The sequence below is a fragment of the Botryllus schlosseri genome, chromosome 4, assembly GCF_051294905.1.
Source record: "Botryllus schlosseri isolate E-star chromosome 4, Bs_hap1, whole genome shotgun sequence".
Lineage (NCBI taxonomy): Eukaryota > Metazoa > Chordata > Ascidiacea > Stolidobranchia > Styelidae > Botryllus > Botryllus schlosseri.
The window spans coordinates 5,020,065-5,035,194 of record NC_137239.1 but is presented as its reverse complement, the minus strand read 5'-3'; the positions used below and the strand labels follow the sequence as shown (position 1 = coordinate 5,035,194).

General features: G+C 39.9%; 1 protein-coding gene across 1 annotated transcript in view; it reads right to left on the bottom strand.

Annotated features, from left to right (window-relative positions):
- Positions 1–1,131: 1,131 nt before the first annotated feature.
- Positions 1,132–15,130, bottom strand: part of LOC145437892 (receptor-type tyrosine-protein phosphatase epsilon-like) — a 37,700-nt gene continuing 23,701 nt past the window's right edge. The window contains exons 9-13 of the mRNA XM_080315275.1: positions 12,880–13,014; positions 11,824–11,976; positions 7,272–7,405; positions 6,194–6,329; positions 1,132–1,682 (exon numbers count right to left, since the gene is read on the bottom strand). Coding sequence (XP_080171401.1) covers positions 1,554–1,682; positions 6,194–6,329; positions 7,272–7,405; positions 11,824–11,976; positions 12,880–13,014 — 687 coding nt within the window. The 3' untranslated portion in view covers positions 1,132–1,553. The remainder of the gene's footprint in view (positions 1,683–6,193; positions 6,330–7,271; positions 7,406–11,823; positions 11,977–12,879; positions 13,015–15,130) is intronic.

Here is a 15,130-nt window from a genome sequence, read left to right as displayed (position 1 = left end):
GAAATAACTGCATGCGGCTAAGGGGACTAATAGGAATTGACCCAACCAAAGATGCAGCACAGCATTAATAACTTCCCTAAGTTTTCGAAGACAACCCCTGCATCAGCTCTACTGGTGAATCAGATCACATTGGCCGAAAAAGGATAAATATTTTATAGTGATATATGAAACTATACCAATATTTATTGACGAAATTCACTCATGAACCTGGAAAATTTTTCGCGCTTCGCGCGAGTACAGGTCTAATCCGTCTGACTCTTTATATTATGACGATTTCGGTGCGCACAGTAAGTCGATATGCGTAAATATATTAGTCCGGAGTGTACCGGCGATGGACATGGACAGTCTAACGTGGGTATTTTCCATTTGGGCCCAGTTAGTTCACTACGACTATGCGGCCGCAGGCTATTTGAGTAATTGAAATGCCGCCATGAATAGGAAATAGGTTGGCCACCCCTGTTTTATTTGCGCTACAGAGTGTTGTCAGGTATCGTGCACAGATCATAGTTTAAAATATAATGAAATTGATGATCTTGATATTTTTTGTTGGATTTGTGTTTGTTCAATGAAATATTATTTCTTTTGTGGAGACTATAATATGCCCGTCGCCCATGCTACAGAGCACAGCATTGTACTAACGTAGAGTTATCAGACGTGGTTGTTAAACTGTGTCGCCGACTTTAATCTCGATATTGATGTCATGCGGCCCGCGGCCTCTAGGAATTTTGAAAGGTGGCCCGCGACCCATTTTGAGTTGGCGACCCCTGCTATATATGTACTCCATTAGAAGAAGTTGTCCTACTTTTCGAGGAAATCGAAAATATCTACGCCGACGATCCTCATTTATAGAAATGTGCCCTCCTTTAGAGGCTTTGACAGGCAGGATACTGGACATACATGACGCGGAATCTGCGGGTCATTAGGGAATAAGACAGAAACATAGCTTTTCAAAAACACCATGTTACTGCATGAAAAGAATGGGTAAATCTGGAGTCAACTCAATATAATGACTTTTTTCAGTCAACACCATATCAGTATACGTTAAAATGAGTAATACTGGATTCGGGCCGGAGAGATGACATTTTTTTAGTCAACACAATATGAATACTAGCACAAATTTTAGAATCCGCTAATCTGACTTTCATTATTTGTGAAAAGTGTCCTACTTCTTCGATTCCAAAATATGGTAACTCTCAAAAAGACTCGTTTATTAGGTTAATCGGTATTTAACAAGATTTGGAAGTGGATTTCATTGGTTCATTATCAACAAAAAACTAGGAAACGTAGTGGGACGAAAGCAGACAGCAGTTTCGTATATACACCGGTACGTGAAAAGAATATATGACATATGCATATTTTTGATGGACAGCTGATGCGTTTAAAATAACGAGTATGAGTAAGGATTATGCTACAGTATTCGGATAGCCTCGCCACATTGTCTGTTAAGTTTTGAGCGCCTGACTATTTCTCTGTTATGGTATTTGCAGTTAAGACTCGTTCTATTTTGAACGCCATTCAAATCTGACAAATGTGAATAAGCAAATGCAGGTTTCTTATATAATTTGGTACACGTCCTCTGTAACTAGGTCTTTTTGGCCGATAGGCATAACAGCTTCGATCCCGTATTCATTTTGTTTCGACAAGAAATTCTTCGTTAGATCGTAGCAGCACATGTAGTCGTTCTGAAAGCACAAACTAGATTAATTCAAGTAAACTGATACATTCATTTTTGAAATTCGATTGGGTAATTCTAATATTTTGCGTACCAAGTATTACAACTTATAGGCAACGAATGTTATTCAGTCGTACATGAGAGGTTTGTTTGTCAACAGTAATTTTCCCTTCATGGTTATTTGCGGGGACGAATTCTTTTCGCCCTATTTTATTTTAGTATGCCACCTAATAAAATAGTATTCTAGCTCTTAGCACCCTTTACTAATGCCGTATGGGTCACGACCAAAACATGGGCCGAGACGTCTGCAGAGCGATCTTTTAAAATGTATGTTATGTTTGTTTGATTTTTTGCATGATTTCCTATGGATGGTTTGTATATATCATAGATTTATGCGCAGGATAATATAACACATGAACGATATGGTATGGCTTCATCGTGAAAATGCGTTGATCCTTTGATTGCACAAATTGGTTTGAATACACGATAAGATTTTCCTACATTGTTTTTGCTGGAGAACTTCGTCGGTGACCGTTGTGAAACTTTAGTGTAGGGCGGTGATTCCCAAGCGTGGCCCCGGGGGCTGCATGCGGCCCCCATCAAAATATTAAGATATCGATTCATGATATAAAATAATATTTAAATTTATAACATACTCTGGCTTGGCTTTGAGTCTAGAGTTTTTCATTAGTATTGCAGGAAAGTTGTGAGTAGAGTGCTAACGTTACGGCACTGCTGTTACAATGCAATGTGCCCCAACTCTCCAGTTGGACGAGCAGTAGCTGTAGATATAAGTATTAATAAGTAATCTACGGATAGATGAAGGCTACACACGTGACTAACGGTCGAAGACGCCGAGATGCGTTCTGCTGACCATGCTAAAAGCATCATAATCGGTAGTCCTATAGCTCGCCACCCAAGCGTTCGAATAATTTGATATGTCTCGTCCTGATCGAATGCTGGTCCCGCTCTGATTCCGAAAATACGAATCGAAATCCGGCCAGAAAAATACAACTACTCCGAAATAGCCGCCGAGGGCCGATCGTTCTTGACAAAGGGAGCGCGGCAATGCAATGACCATAACAATGGCCAGTGGCGTCGAGCGATTGTTCGGAATTACGCCAATTTACATATTTTAATGAATATTTTGGTTTCATTTCATTGCCTTGGGTATATTTAAATTTGTATTTTCCGTATCACTGCGACAGTTACTTTCGATTAGGAATGTGTTCCTCAACCATATATTCCGCCGACGTACCATTTCGAGGTTTTATGCAGTGCTCGCCTATCACCTACATGAGTTACGCGCGCCGAAGACGATCAAAATGTTTCTACCGTGTGGAGCCGCCGAAGGCGCCGAAACAGAAAATAAATTGCCTATGTTAAGACGCAGTTTGTGATTTCTGCATTGGATCCATTTGGAATTTCTTGTGATCGAATGTATTAAAACAGAATTAAGTTAGGTAAGAATCCCAATGCTTTACAACTAGATCACTTCTAAGTACGCCGTCATTGGTGGGATTGCTACTTCCCATGACCAGGGCTGTGGAGTCGGTAAATTTTACCACCGACTCCGGCTCCGACTCCACACATTTTCAATGTACCGACTCCGACCCCGACTCCGACTCCAGCATTATTACCAATTTACTTCGAAAATTATATGCCACATTGTCGGTTGAATGACTATCATACAACCAATAAACATATGCAAACATATGAATAACGGTAGCATGCTAAATTGTATCATTGTCGTAGAGCTCGAATTATTCACTATGCAATCAACATGAAAGAAAGATTTGCTAAATGTCCTTCCTTTTTCTAGATTTTATATGACATGGACTCTCTATTATCCTGAAATGTATGAATCATTCGAGTATGGCAGATATCCAATCCTGTGTAATAAAAATGTATATAAAAATCCAAGTGCAGCTCTTGTGTATGAGTCAGCTACTAATGAAGATATTGGACTTCTAATTTTGTCATTGCACACTATCCTGATTACAAGCACACACACTCTTACTACTGGTCTTAACTGGCATTTAGTTATGTAGTCAAAGACCATAGCCTATGTCTAGTCTACATGTACTTTATCACGTATTCAAGGATTGGGACTTGCAGTCTTTCCTAATCATTTGTTCGGCCCAAACAGCTCAGCTACATTACAGATTTTTTTTTAATTTTGTGATTTGGGAAGCATTGTTTGGTGATATTTACATCATCTTACAATTCTACAAAACCAGTCGATGCAATTTCTCTCTCACAGTATCATGGTATAATTCCAAAAATTGCATCAATGTTGCCTGCATCGCGAAAACGCATTGGTGGTACATAAAACTTATATTGAAAATTATTTGAAAGCAAATGTTTTCATGATAGAGAAGTCGGAGTCGAAGTCAGGGTCATTCTAACAAACTCCGACTCCCGTCAGTATTTTCCCCACGACTTCAACTCAGACTCCAGTTATTATAGTTTTCACGACTCCGACTCCATCAAGCGAAAATTACCCAGACTCCGACTCAGACTTCACCGACTCCTATTCAAACTTCACAGCCCTGCCCACCTGGAAGAACTTTGCGTAGGCTGCCTCTAGTGGTACGCATAGTCTACCATAGGTTGGGAACAGACATATTAGACATATTAAATATGGACGCTCCGATCGCCAGTTATAGGACAATCAATCATGCTACTTTTATCGGGCACAGCAATAGGCCTTCCGGCGTTTAAACTGTGTGTCATGTGTCGCGCATCGATCCGTATGTTTGATATGAATGTTTAAGGCATTACCGAGCACCAGTTGTCCAGTTCCGCTCGCTTTTACTCTATTTCTCTAAATTTTTATTGATCTAAAGCATTCACAAGTTCTATACTGCTGCAATAAGTTAATCAGTCATTTCGTCAGTGTTGGGATCAAGTCACTACCTTCGAGTTACGAGTCATTGCTCATTTTGAATCGAGTCGAGTCAAGTCAATCGATTTTCGAAGGTGACTTGAGTCAAGTCAAGTCAATCGATTTTTGGAGGTGACTCGAGTCAAGTCGAGTCAAGTCAAGTCAAGTCAGGAGTCAAGTCAAAATTAAACTCAAGTTGCCTGTTCGAAGTACAAGGCATGCTTACGCCAATGCAATTTGCTAGCTGTCAGAAATTAAGATTGAGCGGTCATTGATTCTGGACTCATGAACGAATATAGAGTTCAATATAAACGCAAGAAGGCACTTCATTGCGCACATATACGTAGAAATGCTAAACTACATAAGTAATAGCATAGCCTCGGATTATAGTTACCAGCCACAATAGAGAACAGAGAAACGAATTGAGAAGATGCAATACATTACACGGTTACAAATTCATACAATTCGGGCCTGCGGTAATGGCTGTGGACTATATAAACTATATTAGAATTCAATTTCAATAAAACGAGTTTGGTTAAGTTAAGAACAGAGAACAGAAATATACATTTTGCTAATAAATTACTTTACTATAGTAGTTTACGACAGCGTAAGCTGTAAGCTTCGATCACCTCGTTTCCGATCAATATATTTGCGTGACAACAAAGGAGGTTCAGGAAAAAGCACCATCATTGAATGATTTTTTCGCTCTCACGGGTTACACCAGCGTTTCTCGTACAATCCGAACATATGCAAGACACAATGAATTTTATCGACATCGATTGCTTGATGACTCGAAATTGACTCATGCATTTTGCTCCGAGTAACGAGTCAATCCGCATTTCTGATACGCCGAGTCAAGTCATGTCAAGTCATTTTAGCAAAGTGACTGGAGTCAAGTCAAGTCATACGAAAAAGGTGACTCGAGTCATTCCAACACTGCATCTGGTTACGTTGGTAGGTGCTTCGATGCTTTATAATAGGGATACCATATTTTAGAAATCTGAAAAGAGGACACTTTTTCATAATTTTCAGGCTAAAAGAATAACTGGTGGAAAATCCTTAAAAAATGGAAAATATTCGACACCGTCCGACTAAAAAATATCAACTTTCCGACTCAGCTCCCGAAATACCCATTGAAGTGTTACTTCAGTAATGATCTACTGTAAGTTACTTGATTTTGCCCGATATTTGACTAATGTCCTCATAAAATAGGACAAAATCTCAAAAAAGGACATTTGGGCGTCCTTCGAGGAAACGTTAAAAAATGTAAAAAATTAGGAAAAATACTCTTAAAGGACGACGTATGGTAACCATACTATGAAATTTTGCTATACTTAATGAGTGTATTCGTGCGTGGCCCCAACCGCAGTCTTAAGTTCTAAATTTTGACCTGACATCTGAGAAGGTTGGGAACCACAGGTGTATGGTGAGCAACACGCTCCTGCGGGACTATGTGACTCAGTTAATGGGGAAATTTTCAGGCCCAGTGCAATTTGCCGCTCTCGGGAAACGGGGCGGGAACATGGGATCCCTGTCATTAGGTGGTACTTTTATCGCAACATAGTCCACTCAAATGTTCATTGCTGAACCATTTTTGTTTACGGGAGGTTATTAGTGGCGTGAATCCTACGTACCTGTGTTGGTATCATTCCGGGTCGAATATCTCTGAGATCTTTAACGGTACGAAAGACGTCGATCCTATTCTCCGACTGAAGTCTTGCAAGTACATTCAGAACCGCGATGAAAATTCCACTTCGTTTTAAGCCGTCCCTAAATGCGAATAGTAATATGAACGAATCCTTGTCATATCCTTACAGACACTGTATTTAGGTTTGTCGAATTCAATATATTAATAATGCCGAGTGAAATATATAGGACGACGACTGCTGATATAACAATTCAGAGGTAACTATTTTTTATCACTTTAAAATGCGATGTGAACCAAAACAGATCAGCGACAAACAGTTAAAATTCTAGCAGTATGCCCGTATTTACGTCTTAAGATCTATCAACAATATTACAACCCCACTTTCAAACCAAAACAATTGAATCTGGATATATATCGATGGGCAACTCTAAACGGCGGAACTAGCGGACCGAGGAACTATTAATACTAAACGGCAAACCAAGCGGAACTGCGAACCGAGCGGACCGATACAAAATAGCCCGAATCTAAACGGCGGAAAGCGGAACATGTGATACTAAACGACGGACCAAGCGGACCAAGACAAGTTAGCACAAATCTAAACGGCGGACCGAGCGGATCTGTGGACCGGTGGACCATCGCAAAATTTGCAATGTAAACCGTGGATCAGGCACATCTCAAAACATTCTCCTTTGTCAAGTGATTTTTTCCAGGACATTGTTGAATTGAAGATTATATTACGTTAAAAAATTTGTCAAGTAAAGTATTGTCTAGGTACAGCACAAGTTTATCCTATTCTATGTCGTTTTGTGCCATATATGTATTTCTATAAATCTTATGTTGCCATGAAATTGTAAGTTGACATCACAATGCGAAATTTCACGAAGGGCTAGAAGGGGAATAATGACTCTGGCTTTTAACGAAAAGTATGTAAGGTTTTGTTAATTATTAGTTCAGGAATATTTCCGAGCACCATTTTTGAAGTAGAGCTGCGAAATCTTTACGGTTTTCATTAGTAGCAACCATTCTATGAATTATCAACTCGACTTCCAACCGCATTCACTCACGTGCAGTGGACCAAAATGGTTGCCGTACTTTCCTGGTCAAAAGCAATGATGCGCCTCATTATGTTAATGATCTGATCCTCTTGTCCCGGCATATTTCCGATCCTCCAACCAAGGTATTGGCTTTGCTTAATAATCTAGAACACCAGACATTGTTAACCAGTGGTTCCTGGCTTTTTTCTTATCCGAACGCTCCATTTTAAAAGTGCTGTTAAACTATGCTTTCGAGACGTAGTGTGTTACAATATATAATGGCTAGTTCAAAACATTTTGTCGGAAAAACCACTAATTAGCGTGATGAAAATTTGTTACGGGAGATTTTACTTTCTTAAACTACGTGCATGAAGCGTAAAAACACATTTTAGATGAAATCCAGTAACCACTTCATTTGCGTAAACACTAAATTCTACGTCGGGTATATTTGGCGCGAAGTGCGTCAAAAATTATGGATAACTGATGAATTTTGTTTGGAATGAATGAATTTTGCAAGGAGATCTGAATGAGATATAGATCTATATAACTTTGTATCCCTATGAAAACTAATATATGTATTGTTACGACATTTTTCCGTCTGCGCCCGCATAACGTCTCAGCGCCCCAATATCGCACCCTGAATGTTTCCACCTCTTTAAAATCTAAATCACCCACAATGGGCGCTGGCGACATGATTAATAACCATGGACGTAAAATTTGCGGTTAAATTAATTAACTAACGAGTAGGGCTGGGCACAATGATTCGAGTACTCGAATCTAAATCGAGTAGGCTATTTATTTCAATGATTCGAGTCGAGTAGTAAAAGAAGATTTTTTTCCAGTAGGCCTACTTGCAAGTGAGGCCCTTTGCGACTGAAAATATTTCTATTTTCTATCGGTTGAATTTTTTCATTAGTCAGGCAACAATATCAAGTATCAGCACAGAAATTTTCCGCTATGGTAATAATACAATATATTATCCATGTAAAGATGAGGTTATACAATATACACCCTGACATTTCTTAATTCACGGTCTCTGACTACTCCGTAACCAATATGACGCAATAATGGGTAACGTGGTAATCCGATTTTGTGAGCGTGAGCCTGGTATGCCGTGGCTGTAATTTATACCGGTTGCAAAATTACACAAGCATGTTTAGCAGAGCGATGAGCAAAGCCTCGAAAGGAAGGAAGTCAGCGGCGTGGCAATACTTTGTTTCGCCTGTCGACGAAGGAAGCGATGGTCGGAAGGTAGCTTGTATACTTTGCTAAGAAAAGCTATCTTTCCTCGATAGCACCGCTAACCTACTGACGCACATAAAAAGCAAGCATCCTACCATTGATATGAACAGAAGATCGTACGAAGGACGTTGAAATCTCAACGCTGGACCTTCTACGTCAACATGAAGTCCGACGCAGCTCAAATTGGAATTTTCTTCCATGACCCCTTCTAGGCAAGAGCATATTATTAAAAAGATTGTCAAATTTATTGTGGGTGATTTAAGGTAATCCTCTGTTATTGAGGGGGAAAATTTCCAAAATTTGATTCCAAGCCCAGAACCTATGTATAGTATACCATCAAGACGTACTTTTGCACAACGCAAGAAGATCTATTTGTTGTCTCGAAAAGTAACCTGCAACATTCACTTTGCACAGTAACACATCTTGCACTGACATTTGATACATGGACCAGTATCAATATAGCGTCGGTATTTGCTGTTACAGGACATTTCATTGATGAATAGTTTTCCCGGCAATCATGGTTGCTGAGCTGTAAATTGCTAGACGACCGTCACACTGCCGTGAACATCTCAAGATGGGTTGAACAGATATTAGCAGAAGTCAATGTGAAGCTATCAGTATTCAGCAGTTACTTGTACAGTAAGGGACAATAGCTCAAATATGAAGTCAACAAAAGACATGTTACAAAGAAAGCGTGGTTGGTGCAGTCTAGGTTGCTCAATGCTCAGCGCACTCAATGCCACATTGTATCACACATGCTTTGGCAATCTCTTCATTTCAACAGTGCCTTGTTGACGTTAAAAGACTTGCAGATCATTTCAAAACAGTGGTGCCACTCCTAGTGTTTTAACACTAGATCTAGTGTTTTTTCGGTCGTCCTAGTGTTCTAGTGTTTTTTTTTTTCGCTAAATTTTGCTAATCCAGTGTTTTTCTGCAATCATGCGAATAATGAATATTCTAACGTTAGACGACTTAATTATACGCTAAATTTATTGCTAATGAGGCGATTCGGTGTCTCTGGCTGTGTTTGTTTTCAACAATTCCATGTGGTGGTGCAGTAACACGCAATTATTACGTAACAGGGTGCGCTGTGAATCCGTACTTATGAGCGAAAGTCTCTGAAAAAAATGAAGAGCGATTTCGCTCTGTCGTTTCTTGTTGAACTCAGTCTGCAGATTCGGGCAAGATTTTCATTTGCCGAGACAGACAGACAGTTTTATTGAACAAAATTGCAATAAAAATATAATCCATGCTGCAGCGATACGATCCTTGGGGATTCCTGCGGATCATCCCGCCAGCTGCATTGATGGAGTGCTAATCAAGCATTGTTCAATTCGAGTCTCGCGTCATCAATAAATATTGAAAAATGTAAGCAGGCCGAAGAATAGTAAGAAGAAGAATAGTAAAATCAATCATTCCTCTAGCTGTGCAATTTTCCTCTGTGATATTATTTGATGAACTTGAACTTTGGCAAGATCGCAAAATGAGCTGCAGTTTATCAGTCAATGCCATCCAACAGAATTTTTGTAAAAATTTAAATCTGTGCACAATGGATTCAGTGAATCAAAATTCCATTTACTGGGGAAGCTCATGACGAATCTCTTGTCATTGCCACATTCCACTGCATTCGTGGAATTGAAGTATGCTGCATATGGAAACCTCCCCATTGTTTGGTTGAAGATGTGCGGTAATGAGAAAGATGCCCCGCAAAAGATACTTATGTTTGATGGATGGTGTACAAATCGAAAGATAATTTTTATGATGCCGCACAATTCGAAAGCGACAAATTTGATTTTTTTTTTGCGCTGTTGAATTCGTTTCATTAATTTTCATTGAACAATCATGCAGTATATCATGCATATGTATCGAATTAATGTGTGGAACACTTCTTATCTGTGGATTTGTACCTTGGTCATCATGATTACTTGGCAAGGGCGAATTTTTCCAGCAATTCACTAATCTAGTGTTTTTTTCGCCAATCTAGTGTTTTTTCAGGACATAATCTTGTGTTTTTTCAGGACAGAATCTTGTGTTTTTCCGGTAACCTAGAGTGGCAACACCGTTTCAAAAGATCAGGGGTAGCAACATCATTACTAAAGCAGAAGTGCGAGGAGATGAAAATGGAGTTCAGAAAGCTTGTGATGGAAGTGGCAACCAGGTAAAACAGCAGGTACTACATGTTGCAGAGATTATTTGATATGCAGTGGCCAGTAATAGCTGTATTGAATGAGCAACAATCCCAAACTAGTAAATACATGCTGAAACAATTGGACAGGATTATAATGAAGCAACTTACAGACATATTGGAACCTTTTGCTGAAGCCACTGAGATCTTGGGTGCCGAAAGGCAAGTTTCAATATCACTCGGAAATCCGTACCGTATATTACATCATTGAAGAAACATGTCTGGGATGCAGCATCAGAAGCTAGCGGACCGATGAAAGAGTTTTGCAAAAGAACTGGGAGAGCAAATGTCCGTACGATTTCTTGAAATGCCTGTAGACGGTGACATTACTTGGAAATTGACCGCACTTGATCCAAGATATGAAGTCAAACGAATTCACTCCACACAATCTGTTAAACTTCGTAGTTTGCTTTGATGTGAACTGCTGGATGATGTAGGGGGCAAGGAAAAATGCTACTGTTATTACCAAAGCTACTCCCACAACAAACAGTGGTTCAAGACAAAGCTCTTCAATAAATAACCTGCTTGACGCAGGTTATGATTCCAATGAGTCAAGTGACAGCTCTAGCGACACTGATGTTAATTTAATTCATGATGAGCTTGAGCAATACTTCTGTGAAAAGGCTCACACAGGATCAGAATCCTCTGAACTAGTGGAAAGAGAATAAAGCCAAGTATCCAAACATTGTAAACATAGCATTGGAATTTCTGAGTGTGCCAGCTACTTCTACTCAATCAGAACGAGTATTTTCAACAGCTGAGAATACAGCATCTGCATTAAGATCGAGCCTTACACGGAGGCACGTGGAAGATCTCGCCTTTCTTAAATGCAACGGTTTATACTAACTAATTGTGAACTCCATTTTTATTTGCAGGTGTATCCAACATTTTGAATGGGCTGTGTACAACTAACTGAACAATATTGCAAGTGACCACATGTGACAATGTCATTTTCACATCAGTTTGTCATAAATTTTCTTTTGTACTAATATAAAATGTGGAAATGGGAGTGATTTCCGCTTGTTTTGAACATTGTGCCGCTTTTTGAGTGATGCTCGAATACTCGACTCGACTCGAAGGTTTATGCTTGATTCAGAATCGAATCAGCTAGGTACTCGATTTTGCCCAGCCCTACTAACGAGGTGAATTTCTTACTCGATCTTGCCGATTCCTTCTGTGCAGCAAAAAAGTCCTTCCCACCGTATTTCCTAGTTTGTGTTCACTTTGAAGTGTTATCGATATGCTGTTGCAGGTTACTGTCGCGTTGAGCTGTTCCGGCCAATATTCGCAAAAGTTGACTCCCTCACTCTGAAAAGGGAAATTTAATGATATATCTTTTGTGACGGCCTTTCGATAACTGAGTAGGTTAAGAAATGTTTTAGGCAACATGAAAAATAGGAGGCAGAATTTATCTCTACCCCAATACCATGCATCACGTGCTGCGTAGATCTCTGTAAATGCTATGATGTTATAAAACGGCTGGGCAAATTGCATCAACGTTTCTTGTTGCCCTAATGGCTAGTATAGTGTGAAATAGAGATTTTATTTTGATGAGCACTCACGAACAATTACGACATTTCCCACCTCTATAGCCTGTTCCAAAAATGCGGGGCGGGATTGAAGCATTACTCCCCGTTACTCGCTGAGAAATGGTGTAATGCATATTTACAGACATATAGAAGCATTGATCTAGCCCAGTGGTTCCCAGTCTGACGGGCACACCCCCGTTCGGGGCTTGAAAACATCTGAAAGGGGCCGCGAGGAAGCGGTCAACTGAATAACGTTTTCGTCCAATTCACGCGAGTTTTTCTTTATATCGACCGATTTTCATATTTTTGAATTCCCTCATCAACAGTTATACCCCTCCATGCCATCAAACAATTGAATAGGGTTGCTAGCATCCGTGTTGGAGTTCGTGATATGATAATGAGGGGGTGCGAAATTTTTCACTATCATAAAGGGGGTCGTGTTAACAAAAAGGTTGGGAACCACTGCTCCATCCGCAGCGTTGCCTTAACTAAATAAACGACTCTAAAGATCTATGAGACGTATATTATCATAAATATCGTTAAATAAAAAATGAAATAAAACTCTCCCATTTGTACGTAGGTATGTCAATGCCGCGCAGTCAAGCTACGCTGTAAAATACTTGCAACCGGCGGCAACCAATTAAAACCGGTAGCAACCCGATGACGCTGTAGATTCAGATACCTTCGCTTCCAGTGGAGGATTGTTGAGCATGATAACTTCCTCAACATGATTATCCCACAGAGCTATCAAGAACTTTTCTACGGTCATAACTGATGGTCCCCGGGATGCGATAAGACAAAGGTTTCCTTGATAAGCCTGTCAAAAAGTGATGTAGGTGTTGTGAATAAAAATACTACTTTCACAAACATCGAAGCGGTACATTTGTGTGTATCTGTGATTTCTGTGTTACTGATCCGGCGAAAGTCGATAACATATTTTCCGATGTTTCAAGCAAGGGTCATGTGAATCAGTCAGATCGGTCAATAGTTCAGCGCTCACATCAGCAGAACGGCCGTTCGAGATAAGATATCCAAATGTGCAAACTCATTATCATTGCGTGCTTGGCATTTACTCGGTGTGAATAAGTTGTTGAAGCACATGTCTTGTTATTTTGAGATGTTCCGGATTCGCAATGCTCATGTACATCTTAGTGCCATCATTTTCATATCACCGCTATGCCGAGCCGACGGTGCACACGTTAGACGTAACTCGCCATGCAGTGTGAAGTTAACTAACTTGAAACAAGTCGGAGATCAACTGACCCATTTCGGCCAGCTATTGATCATTTGAAACAGAAAAATGGATTATAGAATAATCACACAGGAGGCCCGAAACGATTCCTAATGGCCCGCGAAATGTTCGAAGCGCGAAAAAAACTATGGCCTATTTAAACTAAAAAGGGACATGGAATTTACTTCGAAATCAAGTGTGCTTATGTACCACGATGGTAATGTAACCTTGGTACGTCGTTTGAGCATTCCAATTTACAATGGAAGGTACATGTCGCTGTTTACACATTCAAGTTCATGTGTGATGGCATTGCTACATTAGGATATAATAGGTCTGTGCTTTGAACATTATATCATATCGTTCGAAATCCTTCATAAAATATTGCAATCATTGCACGTGATAACTTGTCATCATCTCACAAATGATGTTATGTAAAGAAATAAAAGGCCAAGCTGAACGCCGCCATGTCAACAAGATTTTGAGCTCTTAACATATTTACTGACGTCTGTCACGAACCAGTCATTTTAGGAGAGCGCACCGAACACATTTCTGTGAACAAAATTAAATGCGGAATTATAAGAGCAACCATACAATACATACATTCGGATGATACGTAGGCCTAACTCCTAGTGAAGCTAGCAAAACAGCAAACCTTTTTGACAAAGTCACAAATTGCTGGGGACGTAGCCTAATATGATTACGGCTACTTATTTACTGCTGTCAATATTTTAACAAACCTGGACTCCGTAGAATAAAGTAGGAACTTTTGTTTCGGCCAGCCCATGAATTTACTACTTCACATTTGATCCGTCGGGAGAAAATAATTGCTCACCCCTGGGTTATGCAGTGACATTTATTAAAAGAATTTTAAGGAATGTAATGAGTTCGTTTCTGATAACTTACTTATTCGGGTTGAAATTTGGTTTTCAGGTGAAATATTCATTTTGACAGTTGTCAGTCAGATTTGAAAGAATGATTTCCTTAAGAGCAGCCCTAATGCCATATCACTTGAGGGCGCGGTAAGCTCTCAGGAGGGGCGCGCGAATTTTTCAAAGTCTCTATATATCGTGACTAAACATGTCTTTCAAAACCATTCTGAAAACACGATTGTTGAAGATGAAACTTATTTCGTATTCAAGAAAGCTTGTCAGATTCAATCTCCAGCTGTCGCGCTCTACGGAGTATTCATTACTTAATTGCTCTGGCAGTAGCCTAAAGCTCGATGCGCTGGCTAGCTGTTGTTAATAGCTGGCGAACTGGACTGCCTAAGACTGACTTGGATGCCATATAGTTTGCCCGGTTTTGCATTGAATTAAGCTACCTTAAATCAATTCCAAATCTGATCAATCAAATCAAGCAATTCCAAAACTGATCACAATTAGCATGGCTGGACAGAGCGACGCCGTGCTTTCTGTAGCCACTACCAGCAAGTCCCGTAACTGCCGCACGGGATGTGCGAGCTCGAAGCGGGCCCTAAATTATTTCGTGAATTAGCATAAATTATGGAGTATTTTTCGAAGCTTCATGTAAATTGTTCAAAAATCTTTTCGCGCCAGCCCCGATTTCGGGTATTATTTTCTTAATTTTTGGGTTCTTTTCCTCCAAGAAAAAATACGCAAGATTCATAGAAATGGGCATTTTGGCGTTGGCCATTACCGCGCCACGACGCACCAAGACATATAAAGTAGGCCACATAGCATAT